Below are 17,237 nucleotides of genomic sequence, written 5' to 3' on the forward strand. Positions count from 1 at the left end.
CAAACAGCTCTTACTGTCAGAAAGTTTTTCCGAATGTTTAGTCATAATCTCCTTTCTTGTAATTTGAAGCCATTGGTTCACGTCCTACCTTCCAGAGCAGGAGAAAACAAGTATGCTCCCTCTTCCATATAATAAAGGTAAAGGGACCCCTGACCATTAGATCCAGTCGTGACCGACTCTGGGGTTGCGGCGCTCATCTTGCTTTATTGGCCGAGGGAGCCAGCGTACAGCTTCCGGGTCATGTGGCCAGCATGACTAAGCCGCTTCTGGCGAACCAGAGCAGTGCACGGAAATGCCATTTACCTTCCCGCCGGAGTGGTACCTCTTTATCTACTTGCACTTTGAGGTGCTTTCGAACTGCTAGGTTGGCAAGAGCAGGGACTGAGCAACGGGAGCTCACCCCATTGTGGGGATTCGAACCGCCGACCTTCTGATCCCAGGCTCTGTGGTTTAACCCACAGCACCACCCGTGTCCCTCTTCCATATGATAGACCTTAATATATTTGAAGACGGCTATCATATTTCCTCTCAGTCTCCTCTTTTCCAGGCAAACATACCCAGCTTCTACAACTGTTCCTTGATCTGGAAACCCTGAGTTCCACCCATTTGTACCCTGCTTTTTCCGTCCCTTTCTTGCCGCATTCACACATCACAGTAAATCAGGGGTGGCCAACACGATGTCCTCAAGGTATACTCCAATTTCATTTTTTAAAAAAGATCTTTGAAAGACTGAGGAAGTAGAAAGGTTTCTGCCTGATGATAAAGAGATGTTAAGATAGGTCCCAGGAGGACCTTTCTGGGGGAAACAGTGTGATTTACATAGATCATGTAATTTCACCACAGCAGGCAGTGAGACCATTAGCATAGCTTCTGTCAAAAGGTGAACTGCAGCAGAACGGAAGCAGTGCTGCATGCAGTGAACAGAGGGCAGAACAGAAAACGGTGCCTTCATACATCCCTAGGGGGGCCACTACTGAAAAGGCTCTTTCTCTCAAATGCCAAACACACTTTCCCCACAAGCATGGGAAGACTTTAATTAGAAATAGAGAAGATGATGGTTTTAGAAATGGTTAGAGAGCAAGCACCATAAGAAGCACATGTGTTGGAGTAAGAAAGGGGAGGCAAAAAGTTGGCTGGCAGGATAGAAAATAGAGACAGGTAAGGGGGGGTGCCCATTTTCCCAAAGCAGCTTCTGAACCAGTCCTATAAACAAGTGTGGTATATCTCAAAATGGATCAATTTAGGCTGATATCCTGTACACAATTATATGGAACTCCTGCTGAGGTTAGTTTCAGATTAGCCATGCTGCTGGTTAATCTATTGTTGTTATTAATTAATTTTGTATACCGCCCCCCAGTGCTTTTTTTCTGGGGGGGGCCAAACAAAGCATAAACGAAGAGTCTTGTGACACCTTGAAAGACTTAACACATTATATGCCATGAGCTTTTGTGCTCTTTAGCCCACTCTGTCCAGTGCTTGAATGGCCATGAAATCTTACGCCACAATAAATGCACAAGTCCTTAAGGCGTTGTTTTCACTGCAACAAACTTGAGTCAGCCCCTGCCCTCCAGAAAACGTGGAAAGTCAATGTCAGAAAGAAGTGCCTACTTCCTAGTGGTGAAAACTGCAGCCTTAGAAATGAGAAGGCCCTTTCTTTTTTTGTCTTTACTTTGCCTCTAACCTGTGACACGTGTGTGCCACTGACTTTCCCCACAGTTGGAGATACGTGGATTAGCCAAAAAGTGTAACTGGACGGTGCACCTGGTGGAGAAATGGTTCCGCCGGCGGCGAAATCTAGAAATCCCAACTCTGCACAAGAAATTCCAGGAAGCTTGGTAAGAACAGGCAGCATGGCCATCTGTGTGTATAGAAAATGAGTGTGCCAGGGAGAAGAAGATGAGGCTAGGAGGACCTTTCTCTGTCTGTCTCTCTCTCCCCCCCCCCATTATAGTTGCATGGAAGAGTATTCCACCAAGGGAGCCCAAGGGAGCCTGACTCTTCAGCAGGGGCTGTACCAATTAGGGGATGGGGGTGGGTGGGTGGGTAGAAATTCAATTCAGTTCACATTTAAAGGCAAACATAACTAATTCACACTTTCCAAAAGAATCCAAGAACCAAAACGCAGCCCTTTGCATTATTTTCACAAATATATGAATTTGCCCTTGAATGTATGTTATACATATACAAATATTTGAATGTACCCTTTTGGTAACACATTACTTGTCTGGAGAACTGCATTACAAAATTCAGAGAAAGGTGATGGATGAGTGTGTTTCATTTCGCTTATTGTTTTGAATTTGAATTGAACTGAATAGGATTTCTCCTCCATCCCTACATATGACTAAATCACTCAGTGTGGGAGAGCTAATATTTCATCATTCTGAATATTAGGAATAAAAATTATCAGGTTCTCTGTTCCTCCCATTCCCGCACCCAAAGCTTTCCTGTATTACATCACTGTATTTCCACAGTGCAGGAGTAAAGGCAATTTAAACCTCACCTTGTTTGCCTTTCACAGAATCTCAGCAGGTTCAAACTTGCAGATGATCCTGGGTACCATTTTGTTTTTAACTTTGCCTGTTTAGTTTTCTTCTCAGATCTCAAAATAGCTAAGCAAAACTGAGTTCTTGATTTCAAAAGCCAAAGCTTAGCTGCCAAAGACCCTTTGGAAGTAAGTCCCACTAAATTACACGAGACTTACTTCCAGGTAAACAGCAGAGGTTATTCCGTGTGTAACTTAAAGGTTCATTCTGCTATTGTTCATGTCAACTGGCCAAGAGGGGGATGGGTAGAGGTGTTGCTTAGCAACTAAGCTTAGTGGCATGATCTTCGCTAGTAGCGCATCTCTGATAGGCTGTTTACTTCTGAGGGAGTTTTCATCTGTACGGTCCTGGCTTCCAGTTCCTGAGGAACAAACACTCAAAGGAGAATTCTTCCCAAAGACTTTAAAGTGTAGATTGCAAATCGCTGGGTTAAGGCACTTTAGGCAATACACACAATTAATCCTGAATACACCTAAAGGTCAAAAGATGCTGTCACGCCCTTGCTAATCCTATAAAGAGGAGAGGAACCAACCCAGCTTAATGTAGCAAGTATTTCTGGAATATCTCACTATGCCCAGTTGGTGGAGCGCTCTGTCCCTTTCGCCTTTGGTATCTCTTAGATCTAGATGCCTGGGGAGGTGTCTCTGCCTCCTGAGAGGCAGCCAGGCCCGGTGGAGCAAAGGTAGAGCTTCTCCCAGTGTCTGACAGCATTGGGGTGGGTGGCGTGGCAGGCACTGTGGAAGTGTCAGAGACAGACTCTGACCTGTGAGGAAGCAGGCAGGACTCTCATTGCGGAGAGGGATGAGATGAGAGAGCAGGTTGAGGGACCCCCACCCCACCCCGGATCTTCACCACCAGGCTTCCCCAATCCTGGCAGAGACACCCACATCATGCTGGAGCCTTCCCCCAGGTCCTCAGCAAGCTCTCCATGTGCATCGTCCTGATTTGGCCAACCCAGGGCAGTATGTTTGGTTGAATGTCTTTCTGCTTTGTACAAGGCCTGAACTAAGAAAGTTGAGTTTGCTTAGTGTTATCAGGACTTTTTTCTCCCTTAAATGACTTCGTTAACAATGCATAGAATCAGTCTTTCCATGTAGGTATTGCTTTCCATTCTTTGGTGTTGGCTCAGTGGTCTTGCGGGTGGCCATACATCTGCAGTCTACCAACAATATTCACCTACTCCTTCCTTCTTCCGCTTCATTACTGTCAGGGAACTGACATCGGAGCTAGAGGCGGAGGGAAGGCTCTCAAATGATGCTGGAGAAGGGCCCAGCAGGGGGAGAGGCAGCTCCGCAGATGGGGAAGCAAATCAGCGCAACACCAGGGATATAGAGGGGCTGATGGGGGAATCGGCGAGAGGGCTCCAGGACTCTTTACCGGACACCAGTGGGGAGAGCACGGGTCCTCCGCTACCCACGCCCACCCTGCGCAGAAGACCTCCGCGCAGAGAGAGTAGGAGGAGACTGGGTGTCAAACAACTTTTATGTTGGAAAAGATTTAAGAAACGCCCACTGATGGATTCTGCTAGCGACTGAGGTAGCCACGAAGTGAAGGGCTGCCCAGACTGAAAGGTTTAGCAAGGCAACAAAGCCTGGAGAGGCGGCAACTTACGCACAAGCAACCCATACACATTACAATTACAAATCTTCCACTTCCTTTCATTGGGCTGTGTGATTCTAGCTGGCATTATATCTGCACCCCCCAAAGGCACACTCCTCCATTGTCTCCCGAGACAGACGGATGCCAACACAAAGAAAATCTGCACTGGCATTTTCCACCAAACATTAAGGAATGATATTTGATGATTTTAAGTTGTCTTGGCTTCTCTTTTTTACAATCTTAACCTCAGTTCTCCACATTTCTACAGCAATTTGTGTTTGTTTGTTTGTTTGTTTGTTTGTTTGTTTGTTTGTTTAAAAAGATCATTAAATTTAGCAGCATTTTAATGTGAATTTCACCCACCAAACACATTCGTGTATGAAGTTTTGTCTAATGTACCCATTTTTACAAGCCACTTGACCTAACACAATGCATTTTGTATGTTATTTTCCGCAATTATATGCATGTATATGCACAATTTCCCCTAATATATGTGTAAAATTCTGAAGCATGTCTGTGTTTCGGTTCTTGTGTTGTTTCAGAAAGCACATGTTTGTTAGATTTGCCTTTAAATGTGAACTGAATCAGTTCTCTCCCCCACCCCTGATGCCCATTAAAACTGCACTTTGCAATCATAATTAGAAGTAGGATTTTTGAACCAGTTTCAGCTAACTACAATACTAGCAGTAATCAGAAACAATGTTAAAGCTAACCACAATGTACCGTATTTTTCCATGTATAAGACTAGGGGTTTTTTTTACAAACAAAAAAATGGTTAAAAATTGGGGCTCCTCTTATACACGGGTAGTGCTGAGGGGTGTTTTCTTAATTTGGAGTCCCCCAAAATAGGGAGCATCTTATACACGGAAAAATACGGTAACTTTGAAAATGAAAGGAAGGAGTTAGGATGAAATGAAGGAGGTGGAAAGAAGGGATCTTTTTGATCTCCAAAATATGTACAGAAAATTGGGCAGCATTATGTCTACTTCAGATGTGTGACTTCTGTGTTCTTCAATCCTTTTTTCCTTCTTTTTTTGCAGTTGGCGATTTATATTCTACTTGACATCATGTATTGCTGGAATTGTATTTCTCTATGATGTAAGTTAAATGGGAGATAACAAGTGAACCTTTAATAAAATCTTCATCAAAACTAAGGCCTGATCCTGCTTCCTCTAAAGCAAGATTTGCCATGTGCCCAGAATTTTTCCTTGTTGCAAAATAGGGGTTGGTTCCCAATTTCTCGGCAGTTGCTTGTCATGATAATCCCAAATCTAGTCTTATAAATGGGGATTTATGAAATTTTATTTGATTAAGAAGAAGCCAGGACTGGGGAATTATCCTGCCCTCCTCTTAGTCCAATGCATGTTGTGGTATAGGGGTTTCTCCCCCACCCCCGATGCTAGAACTCTTCAGGAAATCTGTAAGCAGGTTCTCCCACTAATAGTAACAAGAACCCTGTAAGGTAGGCCGGAACTACCATCCTCATATTGCAAATGGCGGTGAGTGGCAGGTGAGTGAGAATGGCTTGCCTCAGGCCACTTAGTGAGTTTGTGGCAGAGGTGAGATTTGAACCAACTCAGTTGCTCAGCCAGTGTGCTGCGCTCACTCTGTAACATGGAAAATAATGGTAATTATCTGCCTGATTCTGTTTTGTTTCGTTTTCCCCTAGAAACCCTGGCTTTATGATCTTTGGCAGGTTTGGGCCAACTATCCATACCACGTGAGTGCTGTTTCTGCTGCTTCTCTTAGAGTTCTAATTGTCCCCTCTTTCTGAAAAGTCGTCCCACAACGCTTTAATGGGGTCAGAGTAACCGTTTTGCCCACCCCATGTTGAGTTTCACATGCCCACTAGTCAAAAAGAGAAGAGTGCATAAGAACATATGAAGCTGCCTTTTCCCAGGACAGATTATTGGTTGATCTAGTTCAGTACACTGACTGGCTCTTTAGGATTTCAGATAGGGGTCTCTCCCAACCCTATGTGGAGGTGCTGGGGATTGAATTGCATGCAAAGTCCTTGGCCTCATCCCCCGAAGAAGGGAAAATCTATCCCAGGGTCATAACTGGCCCCTTTCTTTTAGGCATCCTTCTGTTATTCCTTGGCCACAGTGCTAACACCAATACAGTGGTACCTCGGGTTACATACTTAATTCATTCCGGAGGTCCGTACTTAACCTGAAACTGTTCTTAACCTGAAGCACCACTTTAGCTAATGGGGTCTCCTGCTGCTGCCGTGCCGCCGGAGCACGATTTCTGTTCTCATCCTGAAGCAAAGTTCTTAACCTGAAACTGTTCTTAACCTGAAGCACCACTTTAGCTAATGGGGTCTCCTGCTGCTGCCGTGCCGCCGGAGCACGATTTCTGTTCTCATCCTGAAACAAAGTTCTTAACCTGAAGCACTATTTCTGGGTTAGCGGAGTCTGTAAGCTGAAGCGTATGTAACCTGAAGCATATGTAACCTGAGGCACCACTGTACCAGTGTTTTCTCCCCTCCCCCAGACTGTCTGACTCAAGAGGTAATGGGCATTCTTTCTCTTTCCAGTCTTTGCTGGCATCTCAGTATTGGTACTACGTCCTCCAGATGAGCTTCTATAGTTCGCTGTTGCTTACTCTTGGATTTGACACCAAAAGGAAGGCAAGTCGTGATAACAGTTCACAATATACAGTCCACAAATGTTTTATGATTTTCTGCCTTTTTTATTGGAGAAGAAAAGCGTTGCACTGCAGTGTTCCATCAGTGCTACACAGCCGTACCTCGGAAGTCGAACGGAATCCTTTACGGAAGACCTTTCGACTTCCAAAACGTTCGGAAACCAAAGCGCGGCTTCTGATTGGCTGCAGGAAGCCCCTGCAGCCAATCAGAAGCCACGGAAGCCCCACTGGGTGTTCGGCTTCCAAAAATAGTTCGCAAACCAGTACACTCACTTCCGGGTTTGTGGCGTGCGGGAGCCAAAATGTTTGAGAACTAAGCTGTTCATAAACCAAGGTACGACTATACTTAGTTTAGTGCTGGGAGAGAACTGGACGCTGAGAGTGCAAGGGCTCATGATAGCAACTCAGAGAAGCCAGGGCACTATAGGGTGAAATGCACACGCCAAAGGCATTTTGAGAGACATGCTGTGTATCAGTGTTGATATGTTAATGCTAGGAGACTCCAAGCCAAGATGGCTCCAAGGAACAATTAATGGACACAAAGGAAACTATAGGAAGGACAGGGAAGGGCATACTGAAGGTTATGTTGTTCTCTGCATCAAAGAGGACCTAGAGTTCAACAAGTAAGAAAATCTCAAAGGGGCAGGCTTTTCCCACATAATCACTGTGGGTGGTAATGATATTTATTATTAATAATAAGTTTTATTGTGCCCTTCCTCCTACAGAATACTTTCGGGGACTTCTTCCTACAGAGGCAAATATACCTATAAGAATTCATTAAAAAAACAGTTTCTAAAAACAGTTTCAGCTAAAAACATTGTAAAAACATTCTGCTACCAGGTCCCAAGAGTAATTTAATACTGCAGATGTTCCCTCGTGAAAGAAGGCAACTTCTTTCAGAACATAAAATTCCCTTCAAATATAGCAGCTTGGGTGGAGGTGTGAACAGGACTGACTTTCAGATAACCTTGCTCCAATACTGTCACTTGCAAGCATTGGCGTTGGATTGTGCCACAGGTCAGCTATGCCCCACCACAATCATCTTGCTGAATACACTCAGAAAAAGAGACAGTATGGCATCCAACACTGTGTTGGGGTTTGGTGATTGATGGAAGTAGTAGCCATTAACAGAGTCTCATCAAGCAAAAGCTAATCAGGACCCTGGACAGCTTCCAGTGGGTCTTCCTGGATGAGCTTTGGAAAATGTTGTCTCAGCACAACATTAGCTCAAGAAATGTTGCAAAACATTGCCCCCCCCAAAAAAAAATCACATATGTCAGGATGAAAGGTGTTTAGAAATGAATAATTGTGATAAACTGCATGTGAGAAAAGATTTTGTGATAAAATATGTATTTAAATGTCATGCTTTTTAAAGATGTACAGAATAATGTGGATGGGATGGTAGGACCTTATGAATTAACACTTGTGACATTGATACATACTGTGAATAGACTGATTGTTCCTTACCTATCACCCATGTGTAAATTTTTGCACAGTTCTGTCTTTATGAAAGATGCATCAACTTCCACCTTCAATATGCATCTGGTGGCTGAAAGTTGAATATTTTATGCTATGCTCCTGTACTATACAATATGCTCTATGCTTGAACCAAGCAGTGGTCATCTGCAACAAGCTACAGAATGGGGATAGTGGCAATGATGCGCTTCAAAGCAATATGGTCCATCTTCAATATGGTACTAGTGGTCCCCATATTGATATGGGTTTGCTACACCTGCAAAATGTAAAGGAGCCAGAGTTACTGGAAGGAACACAAAATCAGGCAGCCTTCTTTTTATTTATACAACCAAAGCACTTACCCAAAGCGTTGGCTTCTGTGCATCTACCCAGCCCTGTTTTCTTGAGTTCAGATTCCGTGTTTAGGCAGGGGACAGTCAAGATGTTCTCATTTGGCTCCCTTTCTGAATGTCCCCTTTTCGCCACCGCCACTGTTGCTTTTTCTGACTCACTGGCCTTCCCCTCTGGGCTCAATCTGCAGCATCTCCCAGAGCTGATAGAGAAACCATGCAGATGCTACTACTCTTTGTCACCGCTTGCTCAGACAAAGGCAAGTGAATAGGAGGCAGCAGCAAGGGATTGGCAGGGCACCCCTGGTGGATCATGGGTTTCAGGAGGTGCACATCAGTGCTGACTCCTGACACTGCCCATGATGTTAGGTGTAACAAACACATTTCTGTTAAACTTGTTTGAAGAAGCGGGTTTGAGTCATTATTTATTCTTTTCTCCAACAGGACTTTAAAGCCCATGTGATTCACCATTTTGCTGCCCTTGCCTTGATGTTCCTCTCCTGGTGTAGCAATCACGTCCGTATAGGAACGATGGTCATGCTCATCCATGACTCTGCAGATTTCTGGCTGGAGGTAAAAGCTGTTTGGTTTCAAGTGCCTTCTATTTATAAGATCATACTGGGTTTGTGTTCTTTGTTTTGCTCGTTCAGACATTTGGTTTGACAAGCGAAGACAGTCAATTTTGGCCTATGTAGTTGTCAACCAGTTTTACGTGAAGGGCAACTGATGTCCCATTGGGAAATGAAAGTGCTTTCCTTTGAAAATTATTTTGCACTTTCAAAGGTCTATATAACAAGCATTTGAGAACTTCTCCCTCAATCTATTTTGGTTGGCTGAGTCAAAAGTGGTAGATGGATCAATGGAGGTTGCATTTGTTTTGATTCGTATATTTGCAAATGATGTGAGACTGTGTGAAGCATTGGTCAGTAGTGCTATAGCCAGCTCTAAGTCTACACCACCCTCCTCATGTAAGATGTTGTTTTTGTGGAGCCTAGCAGGTGTCTTGGCTAGGTTTCTAGCATAAAGTTTGGAGGGAACATCCAGAAAACTAATAGGGCGATAATTTGGGGGGAGAGTTTTATCCCCTTTCTTGTGAAGGGACTTCAGGATGGATCTAGAAGCATATTCCTCCCCCCAACTATGTTCCTGTTCCTTCAGAGGGAGTGCAACCCTGTCCAGAACTGGTGAACTACCCAACTCCCAGACCCGAGAACCGCTCATTCACAGTGCCTCCATCTCACCAGGATTCTGTTTCAGCTAGTTGGCCCTCATCCATCCAGGCACTGTTTTAAAAGAGTCAGAGCTTCTCCTGAGTCATATGTAGCAGAGAGTTAGAGCTGGGTGTCATACTGATGATACCATGCCCCATATCTCCTAATGACCGCTTCCAGCAGCTTCATATTGTTATTGAGCAGCATTGGAGAGGAGCACGGCAGGGAAGATGCTGGCATAGGAAGAATTACACCATTGGTCCCTCCCTATCTGCACTGGGCCAGAAGTATGGAGTGCCGGAGGTGTCAGTACCAGTGGGGTGGGACGGAAGTGCAGTGAGATATGCTTTGATAGCTCTCGCAGGGAGGTTTAGAAAGGACTGGGAGTGGCAGACTGCAGATTAGATGAAAGCCTATGGAAATAGGAAGCAAGCTGCTATTGATTTATCGAGTTCAATATTGTCAGCACTGACCAGCAACTGCTCTTCAGGCTTCCAGACAGGGAACATTCCCAACTCTACCTGGACGTCTCCAAGATTGAACCAGGGACCTCCTTCATACAAGACAGAGAACCATACCAAGAAGGGCCAGCTCATGGCTGTTCTAGCGCACTGTGCAACCGTTTGATAATCCTGGAGATTTGAAAGAGGGGAATCTCCTAAACTTATGGATGCTGCCTAATGGATTTGTTTGCATTCCAGGCAGCAAAGATGTTCAACTACGCTCGCTGGGAGAAAACTTGCAGTTTCTTCTTCGTTGTTTTCTCCATTGCATTCTTCATCACGCGAATAATTCTCTTCCCCTTTTGGTGAGTTGCTTCATATGGACTAGCAACGTGGACACATGTTCAGGGTAAAACAAAGGGTTGTATCCAATGTAGCACTACATAATGGGCCTATCCAGATAGGAATTTCCACTTTCTCAATAGAACTCCCCTGCCTCTCCTGAAAAGTGTTCTACACTTCCCTCAACCATCTGGAGGAGATTTGGGGAGGGTGGGGAGAGCAGAGGAGAGGAGCAGAGCCTAAAGTTCAATTGCGCAAGCGGAGATCCTTACACTGATGGGATGCATTAGTTGGACACCAATATTACAAAATTCAACTTTTGTTATAGTAGTGATTGTGCCCTCTGTTGGCTGTGTTCAGGGGTGAGTGGCATTTGTTATTCAAGAAGGAACACCTAGTCCTGCATCAGCCTGCCTAGGTCCTTAGATCAGGGATGGAGATCAATGGATGAAAGGCGGGTTAAAAATGCCCTTAATAAATAAATGAATGAATGATACTGCCTGAATGGCACCACCCATAAAGAGAGGAAGAGACCTCCTTGCAGGTGTAGAGGGGTTCACTGAGATATACAGAAGTGGAAAAACAAGCAAACAAACAGGAGCAATCTTGAATTGAAAAACTGAATGAATATGGCAAGTTCTGTAGAGGTTATTTTAAATTTCTTTTTTTACTTTCCTTTTTTCCCCTGATCCTTTTATATTTCTGAAATAATGAGGCTTGGGGGCTTCCTTTAGAAGAAGGAAGGCACAGAGCACCAATGTGCCTTTGCTTCTACACATGGTCCATTAACTTTGTGTTGCCGTTTGGTATGAGAGGAGCATGATGAGCTTTAGGATAGAAAACCTTTCCTGGCTGCCTTTGATTTGAGCTCTCATCTGTGTTTGTGCTCTGTCAGCATTCAAGTGTGTCTGTTCTTAATTTTAGCATTGCCTTTTTTTTTAATAGACTTTTTGTTTTGTTCTGCATCTTACTTTTAACTACTGTACACTGCCTTGATGCCCTAAGGGCAGCATAAAAGTCAACCACAATTACAGTGATCCATGATGTTCTTTGGGAAGTGGCTTGTCTCTCTTCTCTGTGCATTTGGACACCTCTTGCAATATTGCAACCAAATTTTGCATGATGGTTCCTGAGATCAAGGAGTAGGATTTCATCTGTATTTGGATACAGTTGGACACCATTTTGAATCAAGGCGGCAGGCTGAACAGATGGTTCCTCAATCCTTCCCCCTGCAAATATTTATATTTTTATTGACTTTTCAATAATATACATTAAAGGAGCACAATAATATCCATACAAAGAAAAAAAATGTCAATACTCCCCCTCTTGCCAGAAGTCAGGTAAGTATTATCCATATTCTATAGTATGTCCTTTACCCATGTTTGGTTACTATCTAGTTTTGTATCCCTTCAACACGGTTTTTTATCATAGTTTCTATCACTCAACAGAGACAGGGCACACACCAACATAGTTTTGACAAAGGAAAAGCAACCAGGAAGTCAAGATCAGTACTGATGCAGCCAACATAATGTTCTCCAGTCCACATGTAATCAATGGCCACCAATTGGCCTAGAAAACACCCGATTTCTCTCTTTTCCTTTCAATACTGCTGCACCATGAGTTGTTTCCTCTGCAAGTGCTAGTCTCCAGACATTTTTGAACCATAGTTGAACCTCATTCCTGTGATGAAGGGCCAGGTTTTCAACCATGCTTGGACATGATTTGGTGCCATCTTGAATCAAGATGGTAAATTGAACCTTTCAAGGCTGCACAGATTTCAACTGCTGGTATCAAAATGACACTGTTCTCTTTGTCTTGTGGAATTCCCAAGCAAAGCAGGTCATGGGGATGTTAGTAAAGGCATACACTGCTTAAAATCCACCAGGGTCCCATGCACACTTTGTCACAATACTTTTTCTATTTCAGGATTCTACGATCCTCATTGATCTATCCTATGTATTATACACAGTCATTCGTCCTAGCATATGTCGTCTACAATGTACCTTTATTGATCCTGCAAGGTCTGCATCTGTACTGGGGCTACTTAGTTTTCAAAATTCTGAAGAAATTCATCTTTATAAAGGTAAGACTTAAGCTTCAGCCAAAGCATCCGCGTAAGTGTATGATTTGGGCATTTGATAATGATAGACTAGGAAACTCCCAGTTCTCTTAACTCTTCGCTTTTTAAGAACTATCATTTACATCAAGGGCAGGAAAACTCAGGTCTGGGGTCCAGAATGCAGCCCTCCATGCCCAGGGGTACCAACTTCAATAAAATATCAGGGGGGGGGCAGGTAAATCCCACCCCTCATAACTGATCACAAGACAGGGCTCTCCCAAACCATCTGAATGGCAATGGCCAGCCCCCTCAATGGCCAGCCCCCTAAAATATTTTATTGGGGGGTCGAAAGGACCTTGGCTTCTAGTTGTTGGCTCCTATGTCCATGTCTCTATGTATGACCCCTGTATGTTTGTGTTTGCAGTTTTACACAATATTTTAGAAATGGAGCATCAAAACAGCAGTTGTCTGTACAGTGGTGGTCATAATACCACCCTTCCTTTGCCATCTGGGATGACTTCAGGAGGCTCTCCCTCCCATCTGTTTTCCAAAGGGTTTGCAAAGTTGGCTGTGAAGGCGGCTTGTGTCCCTAAAGCTGTTAAGCAGATTTCAGAAGCAACTTGCTTGGCAGGCCATGTCACGAGATCATCTGTTTATAGAAGTTGGCACTATTCTAGATATTTAAATGCATATCTCTCTGCAGCCATCCCCACTGCTGCAACTACATATTGCTGGTTCAGGGGAATGCCAATTAGATGTGGGCCTCGATTTAGCAAGATTTTGTCTCTGTGTCTAGTTACTTTTTGGTGGTATTCATTCAGGAAGCAAAGTTTATTTTTTATCAACAGCAGGAATTAAGACAATTCCAAATTGTAACCTCAGGGGCAGTACCACTGGCTGTAGGAAATGTGTGAACATTGCCAAAGTTTTCCATCTCCTCTTCCTTGTATCATTGATTCATGCAAAATGAACAAGGTGATCCCTATTTCACTTCATTGGCTGCTGCTTCTGAGGGTAGGGAAACTGGTAGCATGATGAAATCACAGCATGTATTTCATATCACTACACAAAAACCTTAAGAGGAGCGCCTGTAGCTCAGTGGCAGAGCCCAAAAGCGTCCTGGTTCAATTCCCCAGCATCCCCCAGGACTTGGAAAGACTCTTGGCTGAAACTCTAGAAAGCTGCTGCAAGTCTGTGCAGGTCTAGCTCAGGATAACACAGCTTCCCATGTTCTCAGGGGAGAGGCCATAGATCAATAATGCCACAGATAGTTTGCAAGAAAAGATAACACATTCTGTCCGTGGTATCTTTCCCATACGAAACTCTGGAGAGGGCTGAAATCAAATCAAGTTTGTAACCTAGGCAAATGCAGAGGACATGGACATGGACTCATTATGACAGCACCCTGTGTTCCAGCTGTCTGGCATGCTCTTTTCAGCAGCAAGTAGATGCATATCCTCCTTCATCTCTAGTTCTTTACATGTAGGAACATCAGTTCTGCAAGCAACATTTTATGGCTGTGGTTCTTAACTATTTTGGGGGTCGTTGACCTCTTTGAGAATCTGATGAAAGCTATGGGCCCCTTTCCCCAGTAAAATGCAAATAAATGCATAACACTAAGTTTATTGCATTGGGGAAATTTGTGTGTGTGTATGTTGTTCATGAATGCCCTGATGGTCCATGGACCACAGGTTAAGAATGCCTACTTTGTGGCTTCAAAATAACCTAAACAACTGCCTGAGCCCTTATATCCCAGCCCAGTCACTGAGATTATCCATTCCAGATGTATTAACACATGTTACAGAGACCTGATTGGCCTACACTGGATGTTGGGCATTTTGTGTTGCAAGTCCGCTGCCTATGAGATACTCTTCCAGCATATATTTGGCAGAGACATTCTCACTTTTGACTTTCAGACACCTCTAAGAAACCTTTGTTATGCAGACAGCCCTGTTCGGTTTTTAGTTTATCTGTATTGGTGTCTGTGTGTGTTTTGTTCTGAAGCCCTGGCCTACCTGGCAGCAAGTCAGCTTGTCCAGTCCAAAGTATAAAAACCAGGGGTTAATCCACACAAGAAATGTCCAAAGGTCAGGAAACACAGTCCAGGATTAATCCAAGCAGCCAAGTCTGAAGTCCAGGAGATAGTCCAGAGTCAAACCCAAAGCACAGTCCTATAGAGAACATCCAAATCAAGGTCCTTCAACATGGGCAGCTGAGCAGACACAACCCCTCAGCTCTTGTTTCCCTTTTGTTCTTTGCATGCTGATTGCAACATCTGGGCTTGGTGAAGCATGTGACACTCACCTGTTCTGAACCTACTGAGGAATCACACACCTCTCCCCAGAGCTAGCAAGCCCTACCTGGCTAGCTAGTGATCTGGGCTGTGGGCTCTTGCCTGTCTCAGTTTCCTAGAGTGCTACTCCTGCTTCTCCCTACTCCTCAGAGAGTAGACAGGGGCCCCTTTGGCTCTGGTGATGGGTCCCAATGCTCTTGTTCCTGCACATTGATCCCCATCTCCTCGCCATCCTCTGTCACCCTGTGAGTACTTCCTTCCCCATCCCCTTGCCAGGATCCCATTTCTCCTCCTCCTGTCTTCTCCTTCTCCTTCTCCTTCTTCTTTTTCTCATCCTGCCAGTTCATGTCATGTTTTAACTTTGTACACCACCCTAATATTTTGTGATATAGAATGTCATTTGTGGTATAGAAATACTTTTATACATAAATGTACTATGCACTTGCGAAGGGCCAGTTCACCAGTTGGATTTCCTGAATTTGTGATTTTGAAGAAAAGCTTTTGTTTGCCATGTCAGGTTAGGTTGGGGAATAGTAACACAGAAACCACTCCCCACTCACAACCCCGTTTTGTGCTGTTTGAGCTACCATCTTGATGTTCAAGGATTTCTGTTGCTAAGAAGCCCATTTTGTTTCTGTAATACAACTCCCTCTTGCAGTTACAATGCGCTCTTGAGTCAAGCTTCCAGCATCACTGAAACACGTCCAGAGCCATAATGTCTAAACATAGGGTGGATATTTTAGGGACAAGCTTTAAAACATGTGGGGAATTGAGGATGTGGAATGATGTACTGGTGGAAAGTATCTTGCCAAAGGGAATCCGCTGAGATTAACTGCTTTCTTTCCAGAGCTGAATGAATGAGTATAAAGGATGGCTATGCATCTATACTACTGAGGCAAATTAAGGCAGGGCACTTTTAGAGCATGGCTATTAAAGGATACTGCCGTTGTCTGAGATGTGCAGAATGCCTGTAGGTTTTGAGTTTTTGACTTATACCCTATGCAAGCATTAGATTGCCAGGCTGTGTGTTGTGCCATACCCACAGCATCCAGTTAAATCACTCATATGCCAGCCATGGCTTCCCAAAGAATTCTGAGAACCGTGTTTTGTTGAGGGATCTGATCTCATGAAGCTACAATTAACAAACAGCTCCTAGGATTCTCCTGGACTCTTAAAATGGTATAAGAGTGCTTTAAATGGATGTTGTGTGGATGTGACTTCAGAATAGATGATCATGTGATAGAAAAAGCCTAGCTCCTCCTCATTCCTTTGAGCAGAGCCAATCCAGTGGCTTGGGAAGGAGGGGTTCATACAGATGTGATCCCTCAAACAGCCCGGTCCCAAATGTTTTAGGGCTTCAGAGATCAAAAACAGCCCCTTAAATTATCCAGCATCGTAAGGAAGAACCAGTCACCTGGGTCTTGCCCATAAAAAGCAAGTCTAGAGTGAGGGCAGGCATCCCCCAACTCGGCCCTCCAGATGTTTTGGGACTACAACTCCCATCATCCCTAGCTAGCAGGACCAGTGGCCAGGGGTGATGGGAATTGTAGTCCCAAAACAGCTGGAGGGCCAAGTTTGGGGGTGCCTGGACTAGGGTGATGCCTGCTGTTTCCAGGAACTCTTTAACATTGTGAGACTTTTTGTGTGGGTGAGCTGAGAGTTTGTTTGGACCGTGGGCGAGACCCCAGAGGCTGAGAGGGAGGTTGCGTTAGAAGGAAAATGAACTGATATTGATTTATACATATTAGTGACAAAAGTCACAATTTTATATATAACTCTGCATTTTTTGTCTGTTGTTGCTTCAGTTTTTTGTACACCGTTTAGAGGTGTTTTTATGTTTATGGAAACCAAAGAATCAAATCACTCAGACCAAATTGGGACAAATGACGCCCAGGGCAAGTGGCACATTTTTGTGTGTGTACCTCATCAATCACGTTCTTCTTATGTTCTTAACTGACTTTAGAGAGGATGTGCAACCCTCTTTAAAACTGGTTGCAAATCTCTTTCCAGATCAGCTGCCTTTCGGACCAACAGTACCTCTATCTTCTTTGACTTAAGCATCAGGGCTTTCTTTTTTGCCCTTATCCAACCCAGAATTGCTTCCAGTCAGATACTCATTCTGGATTTCCTCTGCTTTCTTTGAACTTGTTAATGGGAAAGCAAAGGCAGAGCTCTAGAGAAAGCAGCTCGGATCTGGATGTGGAAGTCCCCCAAGATCAAAAGCCTTGAGGTCCTCAGCACTACCTCTGAGATCAACCCCACTAATCTGGACAGAGAGACCATTAGAAATGGG

At 44.1% G+C, this 17,237-nt stretch overlaps 1 protein-coding gene across 3 annotated transcripts in view; it reads left to right on the top strand.

Annotated features, from left to right (window-relative positions):
* Positions 1 to 17,237, top strand: part of LOC308573786 (ceramide synthase 3-like) — an 81,024-nt gene that overhangs the window by 51,306 nt on the left and 12,481 nt on the right. For all 3 annotated transcript variants that reach the window (XM_081171105.1, XM_081171106.1, XM_081171108.1), the window contains 7 exons: positions 1,717 to 1,835; positions 5,183 to 5,240; positions 5,812 to 5,862; positions 6,682 to 6,774; positions 9,041 to 9,169; positions 10,509 to 10,615; positions 12,519 to 12,675. In XM_081171105.1, the coding sequence (XP_081027231.1) occupies positions 1,717 to 1,835; positions 5,183 to 5,240; positions 5,812 to 5,862; positions 6,682 to 6,774; positions 9,041 to 9,169; positions 10,509 to 10,615; positions 12,519 to 12,675 (714 nt within the window). The remainder of the gene's footprint in view (positions 1 to 1,716; positions 1,836 to 5,182; positions 5,241 to 5,811; positions 5,863 to 6,681; positions 6,775 to 9,040; positions 9,170 to 10,508; positions 10,616 to 12,518; positions 12,676 to 17,237) is intronic.

The sequence above is a fragment of the Podarcis bocagei genome (assembly GCF_964188305.1).
Source record: "Podarcis bocagei genome assembly, chromosome: 14".
NCBI lineage: Eukaryota > Metazoa > Chordata > Lepidosauria > Squamata > Lacertidae > Podarcis > Podarcis bocagei.